This window comes from Phocoena sinus, chromosome 1 (genome assembly GCF_008692025.1).
Source record: "Phocoena sinus isolate mPhoSin1 chromosome 1, mPhoSin1.pri, whole genome shotgun sequence".
NCBI classification, from domain to species: Eukaryota; Metazoa; Chordata; class Mammalia; order Artiodactyla; family Phocoenidae; genus Phocoena; species Phocoena sinus.
Window position 1 is genome coordinate 108,850,513 of NC_045763.1, and position 15,091 is coordinate 108,865,603.

Consider the following 15,091-nt stretch of genomic DNA (forward strand, 5'->3'; position numbering starts at 1 on the left):
AGCAACTTATCCAAAGCCACTCACTGAACAGTGCCAGTAAAAGCAGAAAGGTCTGGAATTTAGGCCTCCTGATTCCCAATTCAGTCTCTCAGAGATGTGGCTATATTTCTAAATATAGGCACTGAGCCTTCAGGCTGGGAAAGAAAGATGGATAAAATGGATAGTTATCTTAAAGAGCATTTAGTCATAAGAAACAGAAACCCACTCAAATTGCCATAGATTAAAGGGGGGAAAATAATAAAGAAGTATAGCTAGCCCTCATGAGTTCTGGTTTCTGGAATCAGAAACCAGAAAGCCAAAAGAACCCAAAACAGTTACTGTGTCCTCTCTGGGGCAGCAAGTCCTCCCATCTCTGCATATTTCCTCATTTGGTGCACGCTCCCCTGCTCTGTTACTACTTTGGCACAGCCTAAATATGGCCACTGCAGCCTCAGCTTTATATATATGACTTCTTCATACTCCTAGACAATGGAGCAAGTCTTCAAAACTGAAAATTATGTTCTACTTAGAATTCTATACCCAATCAAACATGAGGAAAAATGAAGACACTGTCAGTCACACAGTGACTCCAAAAAAAAAAAAATTGCCTTTCATATGACCTTTCTTAAGGAGCTACCAGAGGATGTGCTTCAGTAAAGCAAGAAAGTTAATTGGTAGAGTGGATAAAATGGGATCCAGGAAACAAGAAATCTAACAGGGGGAGGGGATAAAAAAATTCTAGAATTAAAAAGGGCCAAAAAGAGCAGTTAGTCCTGAAGAAAGCAAAAGATACAGGACTCTGAAAGATCTCTAGGGGGTGAAAATGGAATTGACCATTTCTCTGATGGCCCATGACAGATCTGACGAGGGATTAAAGATATGGATATGGAAAACTCTGCCTGTTTAAAAAAAATTAAGGTGATCATCATCTCCAGGGAAAACACTAAATTTTACAAAAGGAAACATAATCATAGCACACAACTTGGCTCTGTAATAAGTAACATTTACGGAATCCAAATTATGTAAAAACTAAAATTTATAATATAATGATTTTTTTGAAAGATGCAGAGAAGGGTAGGGGTTTAAGAGAACCATATCCTCATCTTCTATAACAGAAAATCAATAGACAATGTCTAAACTATCATCAAGAGTGGTAATATTAGCATTTGATGTAGGAATATGGTAAAACACCTCAAAGAGTTGATAGTGGTTGTCTCTGAGAATAAAAAGACACTGCTATTACTTTTTATGAACTTTCAAATACTATCTTTTTGACTTTAAGAAAAATAGATGTAAATTACACCCACCCACCCCCAAATAAAAACCTGTCGCAGAGCCTTTTAACAAATGTTTTCATCATCACCTACGGTTAGTAGTTAATCCAAATTTTCTACTTCAGTCTAGGTTGATTTCTATTTTCTTCCTTGCTTCCTGGTGTCTTCCCATCTGACCTAACTAGCTTAGCGTTCAGCACTTCCATTCTCTTCCTTATTAAACTCTCATCTTTATTGGCTTCTGTGACTCTGTCCCCCCCTGGTTTTTCTACTTTTCTGGCTGTTCTTTTCTCTCCTTCTCTGCCTGTTTCCTCCTCCCACCTCTCAAACATGAAAATTCATTCCTCGAGACTCATTCCCCACTCCTTCAATCTTTTCTCTCTACTATCTCTCCCAATTTCTGATCTACCCTCATGATTTAAACCTGCACCTCCTGGGACTTTCCTGGTGGTCCAGTGGTTAAGACTCCATGCTTCCAATGCAAGGGGCACGGGTTTGACCCTAGTTGGGGAACTAAGATTCTGCATGCCGCGTGGCGCAGCACCCCCCCCGCCAAAATTTAAAAATACAAAATAATAAAGTCTTAGCAATGTCCTGGTGGTCCAGTGGTTAGGACTCAGTGCTTTCACCAATGTAGGCCCAGGTCAAAAAATAAATAAAAAATAAAGTCTTAAAAAAAAGAAAGCAAATCACTCAAAATCAAACGTATCCTCCTGAGACCATATTTCTGTCCATGATTCAGTCAAAACCTTGGTTCCTCCTTTTTTCTCTTCCCCCATCCAGTCAGTTACTAAGTACTACTAGTTCTTTCCCACATTCATTCCTTTCTTTCCAAAGGTGTTTTCCAGGTCTTCATCATCTCACACTTAAAATATTCCAACAGTCTCCTAAGTGGTAAGCCCCAGATCTCAAATCTGCCCATGTTTTACTCATCTTTATACCTCCCACACCTACCTCAGAGCCTGGCACTGAGCTCTTGCCTAGTAAGTGGTCCATCAACTAGATACTGTCTCTGCCTCTAATCCATACTGCCACCAGACATCTTTCTAAAACGCTGATTTGTACATACCACCCCCGAGTTTTAATGGCTTTTCACTGTCTATGAGACAGTGATTAGTTTAGCCTGGCACTGGAGGTGCTCTATCTCTATAAAATTTCATTCTACTACTTACGTGAATACTCTGTTCCAGTTGATCTCACTAATGGAAACTCCTCTTTCATTCATCTAAACTTATTGATTGCGTATCCCAGGCACTGTGCTAAGTCTTGGAGAATAGAATGGGAGTATGACGAAGCCACTGCCCCTTATAATCCAGTATTGATGTTCTCCTAATACACCTTAAGTATTTCTACTTGTGATGGTTCTAAGATAGAAAGCCTTTATCATCCTCTCAGCATATTTAAGTATTAGAGTCAGTAAATATGGATGCTCACCAAATGTGGAAATAAGGTTCCTTTCCGAACATGAAACTAATAAGGCCAAACAGGTAACAGATAATATCAATAAGCAATGTCTATCATTTACTAAGCGCTTACTGCGTGCCAGGCATTGTGCTAAATGATACATTATTTCATTTAATCTTCATGGCCTTTTCAGTTAGGTACTATTCTTGTCCTGTGACAATCAGGCTCAAAGGTAATTTGTGTAAGTTCACTCAGCTAGTAAATAATGGACAAAAATCCATATCTATTACAAAACCCAAGATTTTATTTATTTTTAATTAATTTATTTTTGGCTCTGTTGGGTCTTTTTTTTTAACATCTTTATTGGGGTATAATTGCTTTACAATGGTGTGTTAGTTTCTGCTTTATAACAAAGTGAATCAGTTATATATATACATATGTTCCCATATCTCTTCCCTCTTGCATCTTCCTCCCTCCCTCCCTCCCTATCCCACACCTCCAGGTGGTCACAAAGCACCGAGCTGATATCCCTGTGCTAGGCGGCTGCTTCCCACTAGCTATCTACCTTACGTTTGGTAGTGTATATATGTCCATGCCTCTCTCTCGCTTTGTCACAGCTCACCCTTCCCCCTCCCCATATCCTCAAGTCTGTTCTCCAGTAGGTCTGTGTCTTTATTCCTGTCTTACCCCTAGGTTCTTCATGACATTTTTTTTTTCTTAAATTCCATATATGTGTTAGCATGCGGTATTTGTCTTTCTCTTTCTGACTTACTTCACTCTGTATGACAGACTCTAGGTCTACCCACCTCATTACAAATAGCTCAATTTCATTTCTTTTTATGGCTGAGTATTGGGTCTTTATTGCTGCACACAGGCTTTCTCTAGTTGCCGCGAGTGGGGCTACTCTTCGTTGCAGTGCGCAGGCTTCTCATTGCGGTGGCTTCTCTTGTTGCGGAGCACGCGCGCGGGCTTCAGTAGTTGTGGCACGTGGGCTCAGTAGTTGTGGCGCACGGGCTTAGTTGCTCCACAGCATGTGGGATCTTCCCAGACCAGGGCTCGAACCCATGTCCCCTGCATTGGCAGGCGGATTCTTAACCACTACGCCACCAGGGAAGCCCAAAACCCACGATTTTAACTTAGACTAAACTGCTTGACCCACTCCAGAAGATGGTTTTTAAATGAGACTTGGAGACACCCAACTCCAAGGTAACTAAGCTATTTTAGCTGTCTCTCTGGCAAGACTTGAGTTCCTTCAAGGTAGGCCTATTTGCATCCCCACTGTGACACACATAGATTCTATATTTATTTATTGCCACTTATGTACGTCATCATCACCACCCACAAATGTTAAAAAATACTTATGTGGGCAACGGATTATACTGAGAGGTATCCTTGGGGATCATAAAAAAGATGTCCTGAGATTATGCAAAAGGAGGTATTAGTAACTTCCAAAACTCTCTCCTGATCCATTGATTCTCTTCTGAACCAGAGAGTGAACTACACAGTAATGGGATTGAAACAGGACACCCCAAGTTTGGCCACAGTAAAGGTGCTCTCAGTTCAGGCTTCCTGCAAGAAAAGGTCTGGATGATGCTGGTCACCAGCCTAGTGGCCCTTCAAGGTATGTTCAGAAGAGCTTTTAGCACCCCAAGAAATGAGGGTGCTATACCTTTAACATCTTGATTACTCTCCAGGAGAAGGGTGGAAAGCAAGCCCAGAGTGGGACAGGGAAATGCTCCTTAGGCCCCTGGCTGTCCATATGAAAACATCACACCAGTATGAGGGCAAAATCAGTCCAAAGGGACTAAAGACTTCATACTAACTAGGGGATGATAGATGAATCGGACTTTCCATTGGGTAGGAGGTCACACCCATGAGGAAAGCAAGCCTGTGGGAGAGGCAAGCAAATACAAATACCTCTACTTACTGGATGAACAGAGGGCTACAAGTTGAGGCAACAGATGTTTGGCTATAATGTGATGAGCAAGGCAAGAAACAGACTTGGTCTGGAGGTGGGTTTTAAACAATGCAGCTCTTCAGCAAAGGTTGATGGCCAGATTGAGTATACAAAACCCTTGTAGTTGAGTCCTCTGAGCATCGTTTATCAATGTCAATTAGTTTTCCCTATTAGATAAAAAAGATATTGGAACTTGCAACAACACGTTTGCATAATCAGTAACTGATGCAGGTTTTTGCCTCTCCTTGGCATTCTTAACTCCAAGCCTTATTTAGGCCTTCCTCAATTCAATAACTACCACTGTGCCACCAGAATGTAAGCTCTATACGTGCAGAACCTTTGTCTTGTTTACTCCAACCAAAAACAGTACCAGGCACATAGCAGGCTCTTAATAGATTTGTTTAAAGAATTTGTATGACAGGTTAGGCTTTCCATATGGTGACTCTAACCTCATGCAATGCTTCCAGGTAAACATTCCCCAATTACTCACCAGCAAATGGGTATAAGGAGGTTAAATGTTGCCCCAGTGCATGGGAATTAATACAGAACCTTCTCACTCCAAACTCCGTGCTCTCAGTGATTATCTACTACATGCTAAGCACTTTCCCTCTCAACTCCATCACCACTCTCCCCATTCTGAGATTGCTTCCTCCCATTTCCAGAAACAGGACCGCCTAACACTCCCTTATTACAACCCCTTAACTGCAAACTATCAAAGGAAAACAAAGACCACATCTGTGATCCTTGGCAAGCCCCTGACAAGTGTAAGCCTACTCCAGTTTTCAGGGAGAAACTGGTGAACATCAAGCAGTCTGACCCTTCAGACATAATTCTTTATTGAATCTAAATCTTCTCAATGGTTAGGCTATTTCATTGGCAAAATCAATTTTATTTCTTCATACATATTAAAAACTCTAAAGAGAAAAGGAGATTGGGTCTAGCCATACAACCTACTATTGACTCCCAAGTTATGTGAGAGGAAAAAATCTCTAAGCTCTTTTCCCTTTTCTAGTCAGGTGAGGAGAATGAACTTCTGATAGGTCATTCCTTTTATCACTCTTCCCACCTCAAGACTCAGCAGAATTATGGAAGTGGTAGTGTTCAGCAGAACCAAAGTACACACATTTTCTCAGGACCAGAGAAATCATGTAGGTCAAGTTATCATGCTTACATGTGATAAAATGAGGGAACTTTCCTGGATCTCTATGCCTCCCTCAGCTCATGAAACTAATTTCAATGAGTATCCCTGTCCTATCACTGTGCTAGCCACTCAGTGCTATAGATGGAAAACCAACCTTGAACTTGTTGAGTGGCATCTATTTCTTCGATTGTCTTACCTTCCAGCAAGAAGAGATCAAAGGTTGGCTTCTTTCCCACTTGCATCAGGATCAGGTAGATTTCACAAGATCACAACTGCAACTTTAAGCAGCAGACACAACACATACAATACCTCCCCTTCTTTCCTGTTCCATTCCCTCTAGTCATAAGGGCCTATCAAACACACATCCCAGGATGAATTACATCAGGTATTTTGTTACTATTCTAAGTTTGTAGCATAAAACAAACTTTCCTTTTTCTTTCTACAGCTTTGTAAGCCTTGTGCCAGAAGAAACTTTAAAAAAAAGTTATAGAGGGACTTCCCTGGTGGTCCAGTAGTTAAGACTTCGCCTTCCAATGTAGGGGGTGTGGGTTTGATCCCTGGTCAGGGAGCTAAGATCTCACATGCCTCGTGGCCAAAACACCAAAACATAAAACAGAAGCAATATTGTAACAAATTCAATAAAGACTTTAAAAACGGTCCACATCAAAATAAAAGTCTTAAAAAAGTTACAGCAAGATAAATCTGACTCTCTTTAGCTTGGCATCTTTCACATTACAATATGCATAGAGAAGGAAATAACAGGGCACAGGGGAAGAGATGCTAAATATGCCAGGAATCTGGAGAACACAAGATGGGCAAATGAATGTGTTCCCTGACCTCCCCTCCTCACTGCCAGAGCAAACCTAACTTTCTTCCTACCTCAGTCACCAGTAAATAAAAAAGCAGCTCTCACAAAAGCAGCTGGCGTACAGTTCTCACTCAAATATTGGATAAGTGTGTTTTTGTACCCAAGAAGAACTTTTCCTCCCTCTCCTCCAACAAAGTAAAATAAACAAGTGAGTCAAATAAAATGAGAACACCAATGTTTTTGGAAGAAATTTTTATTTGACACTGTTAAGGGAAGAGAGAGGAAACAAGCAAAGACAGGTAGGATAGTAGAGGAAGGGCACCAGACCCAGTAACTGACTTGGCAGAAAATGAGGAAACGAAGGGACCCTGGTGTTGAACGGCATCCACATAGCAGTGCTGGAGGAAGAGGAAGATTTGTGCAGACCAGGTGCTCCACAGATCTTAACTGTCTAGCTTCAACTAAGTACTTGTCAATCTCTCTGGTCATTTCTCTTTTTTTTTAAGTAAATGTCAAAGCAATTATCTGCATCCTTTTCTTTTCTCTCTAAATTCATAAATCCTCTTGTCTCTTTGGACAGATAACCTCTTGTCTTGGTTAAGCAGAGAGGTGGGGGCAGGATATTCCTGCTAGGAGGAACTACATGAATAAAGAGGTAGAAACACAGACAATTTAACTGGGGCTAAATGGCAAGCCATCAAAGGGAAACAAACACCTTACCTGTGATCCTTGGCCAGGACCTGCCAAATGGGGGAGCTAAGGTTTGTGGGACCAGAGAGACAGAAGGCTGAAGAGATGGGCAAGACCCTTATTAGTGATGGCCTTGAACCTCAAACAAAGGATTTTGGATTTTGTGTCTTATGGAGGTAGAAAGACTAGGCATGGAGTCAGAAGATCTGGATTTAAATTCTGACCCTGCAACATACCAGCTACATGTCCTTGGGCAAATGAAGTTTTGAGATGCTACTTATCTGTAAAATGCGGTATTTCCTACTCTATATTCTGTTTCCACAGGACTGCTCTGAGAATCAAATGAGATTCTGGATTTTAAACCCAGAACCACTTGAATTCTGACTCAGAAGTCTCCAAAGCTTTCTCCACTGTACTACACTCACTTTAATCTTTACCTGTTTTATGTGTTAGTTTTGTTTTTCTAACTAACTAAATTTTAAGCTCACATGAGTAGAGATGTCTTTTACTTTTCACTATTCAAAGACTCTTCTGAAACCACTCAATATTATACAATCACTGGAAGTCTCACACAGAAGCCATGTCTAACTACAGAAAAGGTTTTATCCATTGTGCTATTATGCTAATTATAGTCTACATAAAAAATCTGCAGAAAGGACACATGATTGCTGGCCAAGTTTATCAAGACATTCAAGAGCATTAGACTACTAGCTCTGACTTGAACTAAGCAGAATAAACAAAGCAACAGCAAGTCAAGGGTCCCACTTCTAAGGAATTTATTTTATTTATTCTGCTTATCTCAAGATGGTCAAACAAAAATTTGAAATACTTATATCTCGGCTTTCAAAGTGTATTGATACCACTCCTTTCAAATAAGTCTATAAATTTCCATGCATGAATAGGTAGACTTCTGGACACACAGCTTAACCTCAATCTATATAAGTGATTCACAACCCAAGGAATTTGAACCTCTGTGAGGCCATGTAGTTATTTTAAGAGGTCTATGTAAGCATTATGTTCAGTCTGAATAAATAATGTATCTTACAAATATGTATATACTGTACTTCAACTGGATATAGATTCTGGTGTGACTAATAAAGACAAATTGATTTAAAAGCATTACTAAAATCATAGCAGCTTTTTGCTATGTGTTTTTTCCATCAAAAGATACTAAAAGTACAACTATAATCTTGTTGGGAGCGAGTCTAATAATTTGGGGACCTTAAAAATGGTATATCTTATTAGAAAAGGTAAAGAACGACAAGCCTGCTCACTTTATCTACTTCGGTGCCCACCATATCCCTTCTTCCTCTAGAGTGAAATGTGCATATATGCATATATCTATGAATATACATATACACACACACACACACACGCATGCATATATACAAATGTGCAATACAAAGACATAAACAAGGAATTTTTCTCCTAATAACTATTTAATCCAACTGAGACTTGTTGCGGGGGGAAGAAACAAATTCTTGCCCCCAAATCCTCCTTCCAACTTGAGAACTAACTACTGGACCAGAAGAGTACTGCTCAAGGAAAACATTTAACAAGCACTTGCTCAATTGTTATGCAGCAAATGTTGACAACTAAGGAAGCTATCTGGATACTTCCGGTTTCCCAACTCTTCAGAGAACTGGAAATTTGTAGGAAAATTAATTTTTAATACAAGGATTATTCCTTCTCTCTGTTGGAGATATCGGTTAAATGTTCACCACTCTGCCCTGCCCACCCAACTGCCCAGTTCTGTCCAGCCAGAATAACCCATCTGGAAACTACCCAAGAAGCAATAATCACTTGGAGGCCAGCAAGGAATTGCCCTACATAACCTCTCAACTTTCAGGTCTACCAACCTCTAACAAGTCCCTCCTAATTTTGTGCTAACATAGTTTTACTTCCTCTTTTATTTCAAATTACAATAAACGAAAGGAAGAATAAGAAAAAAAGACATTCATGAATAGGAAAACAATCTGTTTATCTATGCATGGAACTCAAAGGGTAGGCCATTTAGTACAAATGTAAAGGCCTCAAGTCTAAGGGCCCAAGATTTGAAATGGCAACTTTTTTCTATTCTCTTTGATAATGAGGGAAAGCTGAATCATCTCTCCCTTGACTCCTAGTAAGGCTCCAGTTTCCTGAGTCTGTAAGCCTTCCAGTTGTAAACAAATGAACACCTGAGAAGTCTGGGTTATGTAGTCCTCTGCCTTGGGAACTATATCAAACTGCGTTTGGCTCCATAATCATGTGAGCCAATTCCTTATAATAAATCTCTACACACACACACACACACACACACACACACACACACACACACACACACACACACACACACACACACCCCTTACTGCTTCTGTTTCTCTGGAGAACCCTGACTAATACACTACCTAAATTAACCTGGAAGTCTGAGATGCCTCCTATTCTAGGAAGAAACACTACAGATTCATTAAGTAGGAGGGGTCTCAGAAACAGCAAACGGATTTATGCACTCTGTCTAAAAGCACAAAAAAAGTGAAGAAAATTTCAGATAACTTAAGACTGATGCAATTTGCTCTTCCGTATATTGAAAAGTTAAATCCCTGTCCAGCACTTTGTTTGCATCCTTTTGTAAAGCTACTCAGATTCTTTCTAGTTCTCTAGTGTTAAGTAAAAATACACCTGCCTGGTCTGGCATCTCCAGACACTAACAAGCAGACAAAAACTGCCAGGCTGGCATCATTTTTCTGAGACAGCTGATATTGTTCCACTTGAAAACTACAATGTGCTCCAACTTCAGCCTAGCCCTTCTCCATCTAAGTAATGGCCATTAAATATTCACAATATACCTCCCATGTCCCCTCAGCCTCTTCACCCCTCACCATTCAAAACCAGTGTGTGTTTCTGGGCTACATTTCAATAGCCATAGTAAATAGTTCACATTCTCCAAAGAAACGATCTCTACATAGGATAACATAAGGCATATGAGAAAACATCTTTTATTCTCTCTGGGCCCAACCTGAATCATAACTTATGGTCACAATTTTTAGAGGTAGGCTATTAAATTAAACTCTCCCACTTTCTCTCTTCCCTCTCCTACTCCTCTGTCCTCTACTAAATTACAAAGATATCTCTAACCCCATCCCTCACCCCCAAAACCAGTGTACAACAAGTCAACAAAAACCGAGGAAAGACTCCTAGCCAAGAGAGACTCACCAAAGAGCAGCCTTCTTGTTCTGATCATTCCAAACTATGAAGGGCTGATATGACCATACCATTGTTGCCCCTCTGTCACCCTTTTTGGTGCACCAACAGTGGTTACATGTCCCCATCATTTATTTTTGAGACTTTGAAGTTCCAACAACATTCTTAATCTTCTTCATTTATTCAACTTTAAACACTTAAATGCGCCAAAGAGCATGTGCATGTGCATGGGACACTGTTAGGCTGAAAAAAGAAGGCCTACGTCTCCTAGGCCAAGTTGTTTGGGCATGATCACAATAATCAGTATGACTCCAAGTACAGACAGAGCCAAGCAAACAGAAAGGTTTCAGAGATGATAAATGGGCTTAAAAAATTAAAATGGGACAACATAAAATCTCAATTCCTGAAGACCAGTGAATTACAAAAAACAATGACTTAGCTGTAGAAGCAGTAATGAAGTAATTCTATTTCTGTGAGGGAAATTATTTTAAGGTCCCCAGGATAAACAATGAGTTGAGGATCACTAAAAAACCTCGGAACCAAAGATTTCAAACATCTGTCCTTCTGTGCCTGTATGCTGCCCAACTCATTCCCAAAAAGGAACCAGAATCAGATTCCTCCCAACATAAGACTCCTAAGACATGTCAGGTTGGTTTCTGCAGAAGCTGCATCTTGTGAAGTAGTCTTTAAAAATAAAAATGAGAAAACCAAAGAATACAATGATAAGCCACTTTCTCCTTCCCACTATAATTTTTCTTTGATTTGCTCTCTGAAAATTTAATAAAAAACAAGAATCGTTAGTGTCTCAGATTCTTGAATTAATCTGATCTCACTTCATGGCTAATGTGGCCAAAAGTAGATGCTTTTGTACAACTATAACAGAAGGACTTTATATCAGCAGGACTTTAGGGCTCTGGTTCCACTGTATTTAGTGTAAAGTACACTTATGATAGGGTGGAGGTTGGAGAAAGAGGTGGAAACATCCATCACAAGGTAACATGACAGATAGCAGGACCCTAGCTAGACTTAAAGGAACTGATTCTATTCTGGCAGGGGAAATCCACATAATTAAGTTTCACACTTACAAAATTATCGCTCTGAATTCAAGAATGAGAGGCATTTGGTTGTAGATACAATTCCATCTGTAGATACTAACTTTAAATTTAGAGAAGAAAAACACTCAATGAATTAATGTTATGTGTTTGGGTTTCTTAGGTGATTCCTAAATTCACCTATGACTTTTTTGTTTTGATACAATTAACAGCTGTGGTAAGAGGTCTACCATAGCCCTGGCTCAGAGGCGGTCTTTAGTTTCAGAAAGTCCATCGGTCATGTAGCTGGCTGTCACTGCTAAATCTGTTGCTTGCAGAGGACCCAGAGGTCTGGGTTTGCTGAGTAGAGTCCTCACCATTTAAGCTCTTCCTACATACAGGACATGCGTCGTGCTGAAACAGAAAGATATCAGTCTACATGAACAGCCTGACCCGAAAGCTGGAAGAACTAAACACTTAAGAAACCCTGAGAGTTAGCAGGTAGAAAAACCAAAAGGGCATGAATTCTCACATAGTGCACGCTGGGCTCTATGTGTAACACCAGGACATCGCCCAAACAGAATTTCAACAGAATTGACAGAGAATTCTAGGCAGCAACTTAACAATAGTTAACACATATCACCAAGCAGAACTAACTAGAAACAATGACCTGAGATGGTCTAGAGCAGGGGTCAGCAAACTTTTCCTGTAAAGGAAAAGGTAGTAAATATTTTAGTCGTTGCAGGCCACACCACCTATGTTGCAACTACTCAACTCTGCTGATGTAGCACAAAAGTAGCCATAGACAATTTGTAAACAAATGGGCATGGCTGTGTTCCAATAAAACTGCATTTACAAAAATAGGTGGCAGGCCACAGGGACCTGCAGGCTGTAGTCTGCTAACCCCTGGTCAAAGAAGTTCCAAACAGATTAATAATCTAAAACACAGGAATGGTGCTACTAGGAGTTAGCCAGGGACTAAAATCTGATCTGCCTGGCTCTCTATTAACTGTTTGGTTTTTTTGTTTGTTTTTTTAAAAAATTTTTATTGGAGTATAGTTGTTTTACAATGTTATGTTAGTTTCTACCGTACAGCAAAGTGAATCAGCTACACGTATACATATATCTCCTTTTTTGGATTTCCTTCACGTTTAGGTCACCGCAGAGCACCGAGGAGAGTTACCTGTGCTATACGGTAGGTTCTCATTAGTTATCTATTTTATACATAGTATCAATAGTGTATACATGTCAATCCCAATCTACCAATTCATCCTACCCCTCCCTTTCCCCCTTGGTATCCTTACATTTGTTCTCTGCGTCTGTGCCTCTATTTTTGCTTTGTAAATAAGATCGTCTATACCAATTTTTTCAGATTCCACATATATGCGTTAATACACGATATTTGTTTTTCTCTTTCTGACTTACTTCACTCTGTGTGACAGACTCTATGTCCGTCTGTACAAATGACCCAATTTCGTTCCTTTTTATTGCTGAGTAATATTCCATTGTATATATGTACCAATTAACTGTTAACTACATCCTTACTGTGAACCATCCCCCCAAGAAGACATGACTGGCACAGTTGCCCCATCACAGATGAGAGCTGTCTGTACTTACCAGTTCTAACCACGGCACAATACAACTGCTGTGAAAGAAGTGGTTGCAGGGTAACTGCCGGACTTCCTCCTCAACTGTGTAATCCTCTTTGCATACTGGACACTCTAAACCCTTATCTGTTGGAGGAGGAAACGCCTTTTAAAATAAACAAGCAAAAAGAAGGAAGAAAAAAACTAGCCCAATGTCTTTAACAGCCAAAGGAATACACAAAGTAAAGACAAAGTACACCCAAGGTGGAGGCAGATAGGAAGCATGAATTTTATTTCAAACTGGGAATAGAGGTGGTAGTAGACAGGGGTATGAGAAGGAGGACTGATTAATGGGCCTGTTCCAATAAGGCCCGGACAGGAACTACATAAGGCCTACTTTTCAATGTAAAGAGTTGGAAGAACTGGGGCTTAGATTATCTTTTAAGTGAAACAGGAAAAATATCTTCCCAAGTGTGTGAAAGCCTTCTGGCAGTTTCTACTTAGGAAACACTGGCAATCTGTCCACCACAACCAAGGAACTCATCTCAGCAATCTTGGCTGTTCCCATTCAGTGTCTCAAGCCACTTTTACCCTACTACTTTCTACATTACACATCCTATTTCATCATGGTTACCCTAAAGCCTCTTTTACAAGCTGTTCATTAGAAGCTGTACCAGGAGATAGTGCTACAGAACTGCAAGGCCCAAGGGTAGCTCAGGCTCTAAGTCCAGAGACAGGAAGCCCTCTTCTCAGAGAAAATGGCTACAAACTGAACAGGGGATACCAGGCAGTAAATTCCAAGTTTCCCAAGTTTGGCTAGTAATACCAGCTAGTCTATCTCTTCAGTAGCTGGGCTATGTATGTTACATGCTCCACAGTACTCAAGGCATTTGGAGTAAAATACCACTTAACAGATTCACTCCTTCCTCTCCATTCCCATCACCTGAGCCCTAATTTTAGCTTCTACTTCTCATGCCTACTCTACTGTAACAGCCTCCCATGTAGCATCCCTGACTCCAGGCCTTCCAGATATATCCTATATTTTGCTACCAGCTAATTCTCCCTAATATCAGCTTCATAGCAATTCCCAGCTCATCTTCACTTGGATTCTCAGCTGGTACCTCAAAATCAACAAATTCAAAATTAAAAACATCACATCACCTCCTTACCCAAACTAGGGCCGGCTTACAATTCCCCCATCCCTGATGTCAGCACCACCTCTGTGGTTATAGAGTTGCAACATCTTAGAATCATCTTTCACCCTTTCCCCTCCTTTATCCCATTATGCAATCAGTGATAAAAGGCTTTGTTCGATCTGAGTCTACCCCTCCCTTTCTGTTAGCATTGCCACCGTCACCTGAACCCCATCAGGATGCTGCAACAGCCCCTTAAATCTCTGTTTCTGCTTCCTCCCTCTTTCAATCTTTTTTTTTTTAATGATTGCTTTTTAAATTTATTTATTTATCTACTTTTGGCTGTGTTGGGTCTTCGTTGCTGCACGTGGGCTTTCTCTAGTTGCACTGAGTGGGGGCTACTCTTTGCTGCAATTTGTGGGCTTGTCATTGTGGTGTCTTCTACTGTTGCAGAGCACGGGCTCTAGCCACAGGCTTCAGTAGTTGCAGCACATGGGCTCAGTAGTTGTGGCTCACAGGCTCTAGAGTGCAGGCTCAGTAGTTGTGGCTTGCGGGCTCTAGAGTGCAGGCTCAGTAGTTGTGGCACACGGGCTTAGTTGTTCCGCAGCATGTGGGATCTTCCCAGACCAGGGCTCGAACCTGTGTCCCCTGCACTGGCAGGCGGATTCTTAACCGCTGCGCCACCAGGGAAGTCCCTTCCCATCTATTTTAGACACTACCCTCCAAACTAATCTTCCCGAAAGACCACTTAAATTCCCTCATTCCTCCATTTGGGGACCTACAAAACTTACCTACTACCTAAACTATCCAGCCCTAACTACTCTGCCAGTTTCAGGGTCCTCTACAACAAGGCCCCACCCTTCCTATCCAGTCATACCTCTCACTACTCCCCAAATCAGATTCTA

The 15,091-nt window shown here is 40.7% G+C and overlaps 1 protein-coding gene across 1 annotated transcript in view; it reads right to left on the bottom strand.

Annotated features, from left to right (window-relative positions):
• Positions 1 to 8,607: 8,607 nt before the first annotated feature.
• RNF115 (ring finger protein 115) overlaps positions 8,608 to 15,091 on the bottom strand; it is a 62,228-nt gene continuing 55,744 nt past the window's right edge. Inside the window, exons 8-9 of the mRNA XM_032618512.1 lie at positions 13,085 to 13,200; positions 8,608 to 11,881 (exon numbers count right to left, since the gene is read on the bottom strand). Coding sequence (XP_032474403.1) covers positions 11,750 to 11,881; positions 13,085 to 13,200 — 248 coding nt within the window. The 3' untranslated portion in view covers positions 8,608 to 11,749. The remainder of the gene's footprint in view (positions 11,882 to 13,084; positions 13,201 to 15,091) is intronic.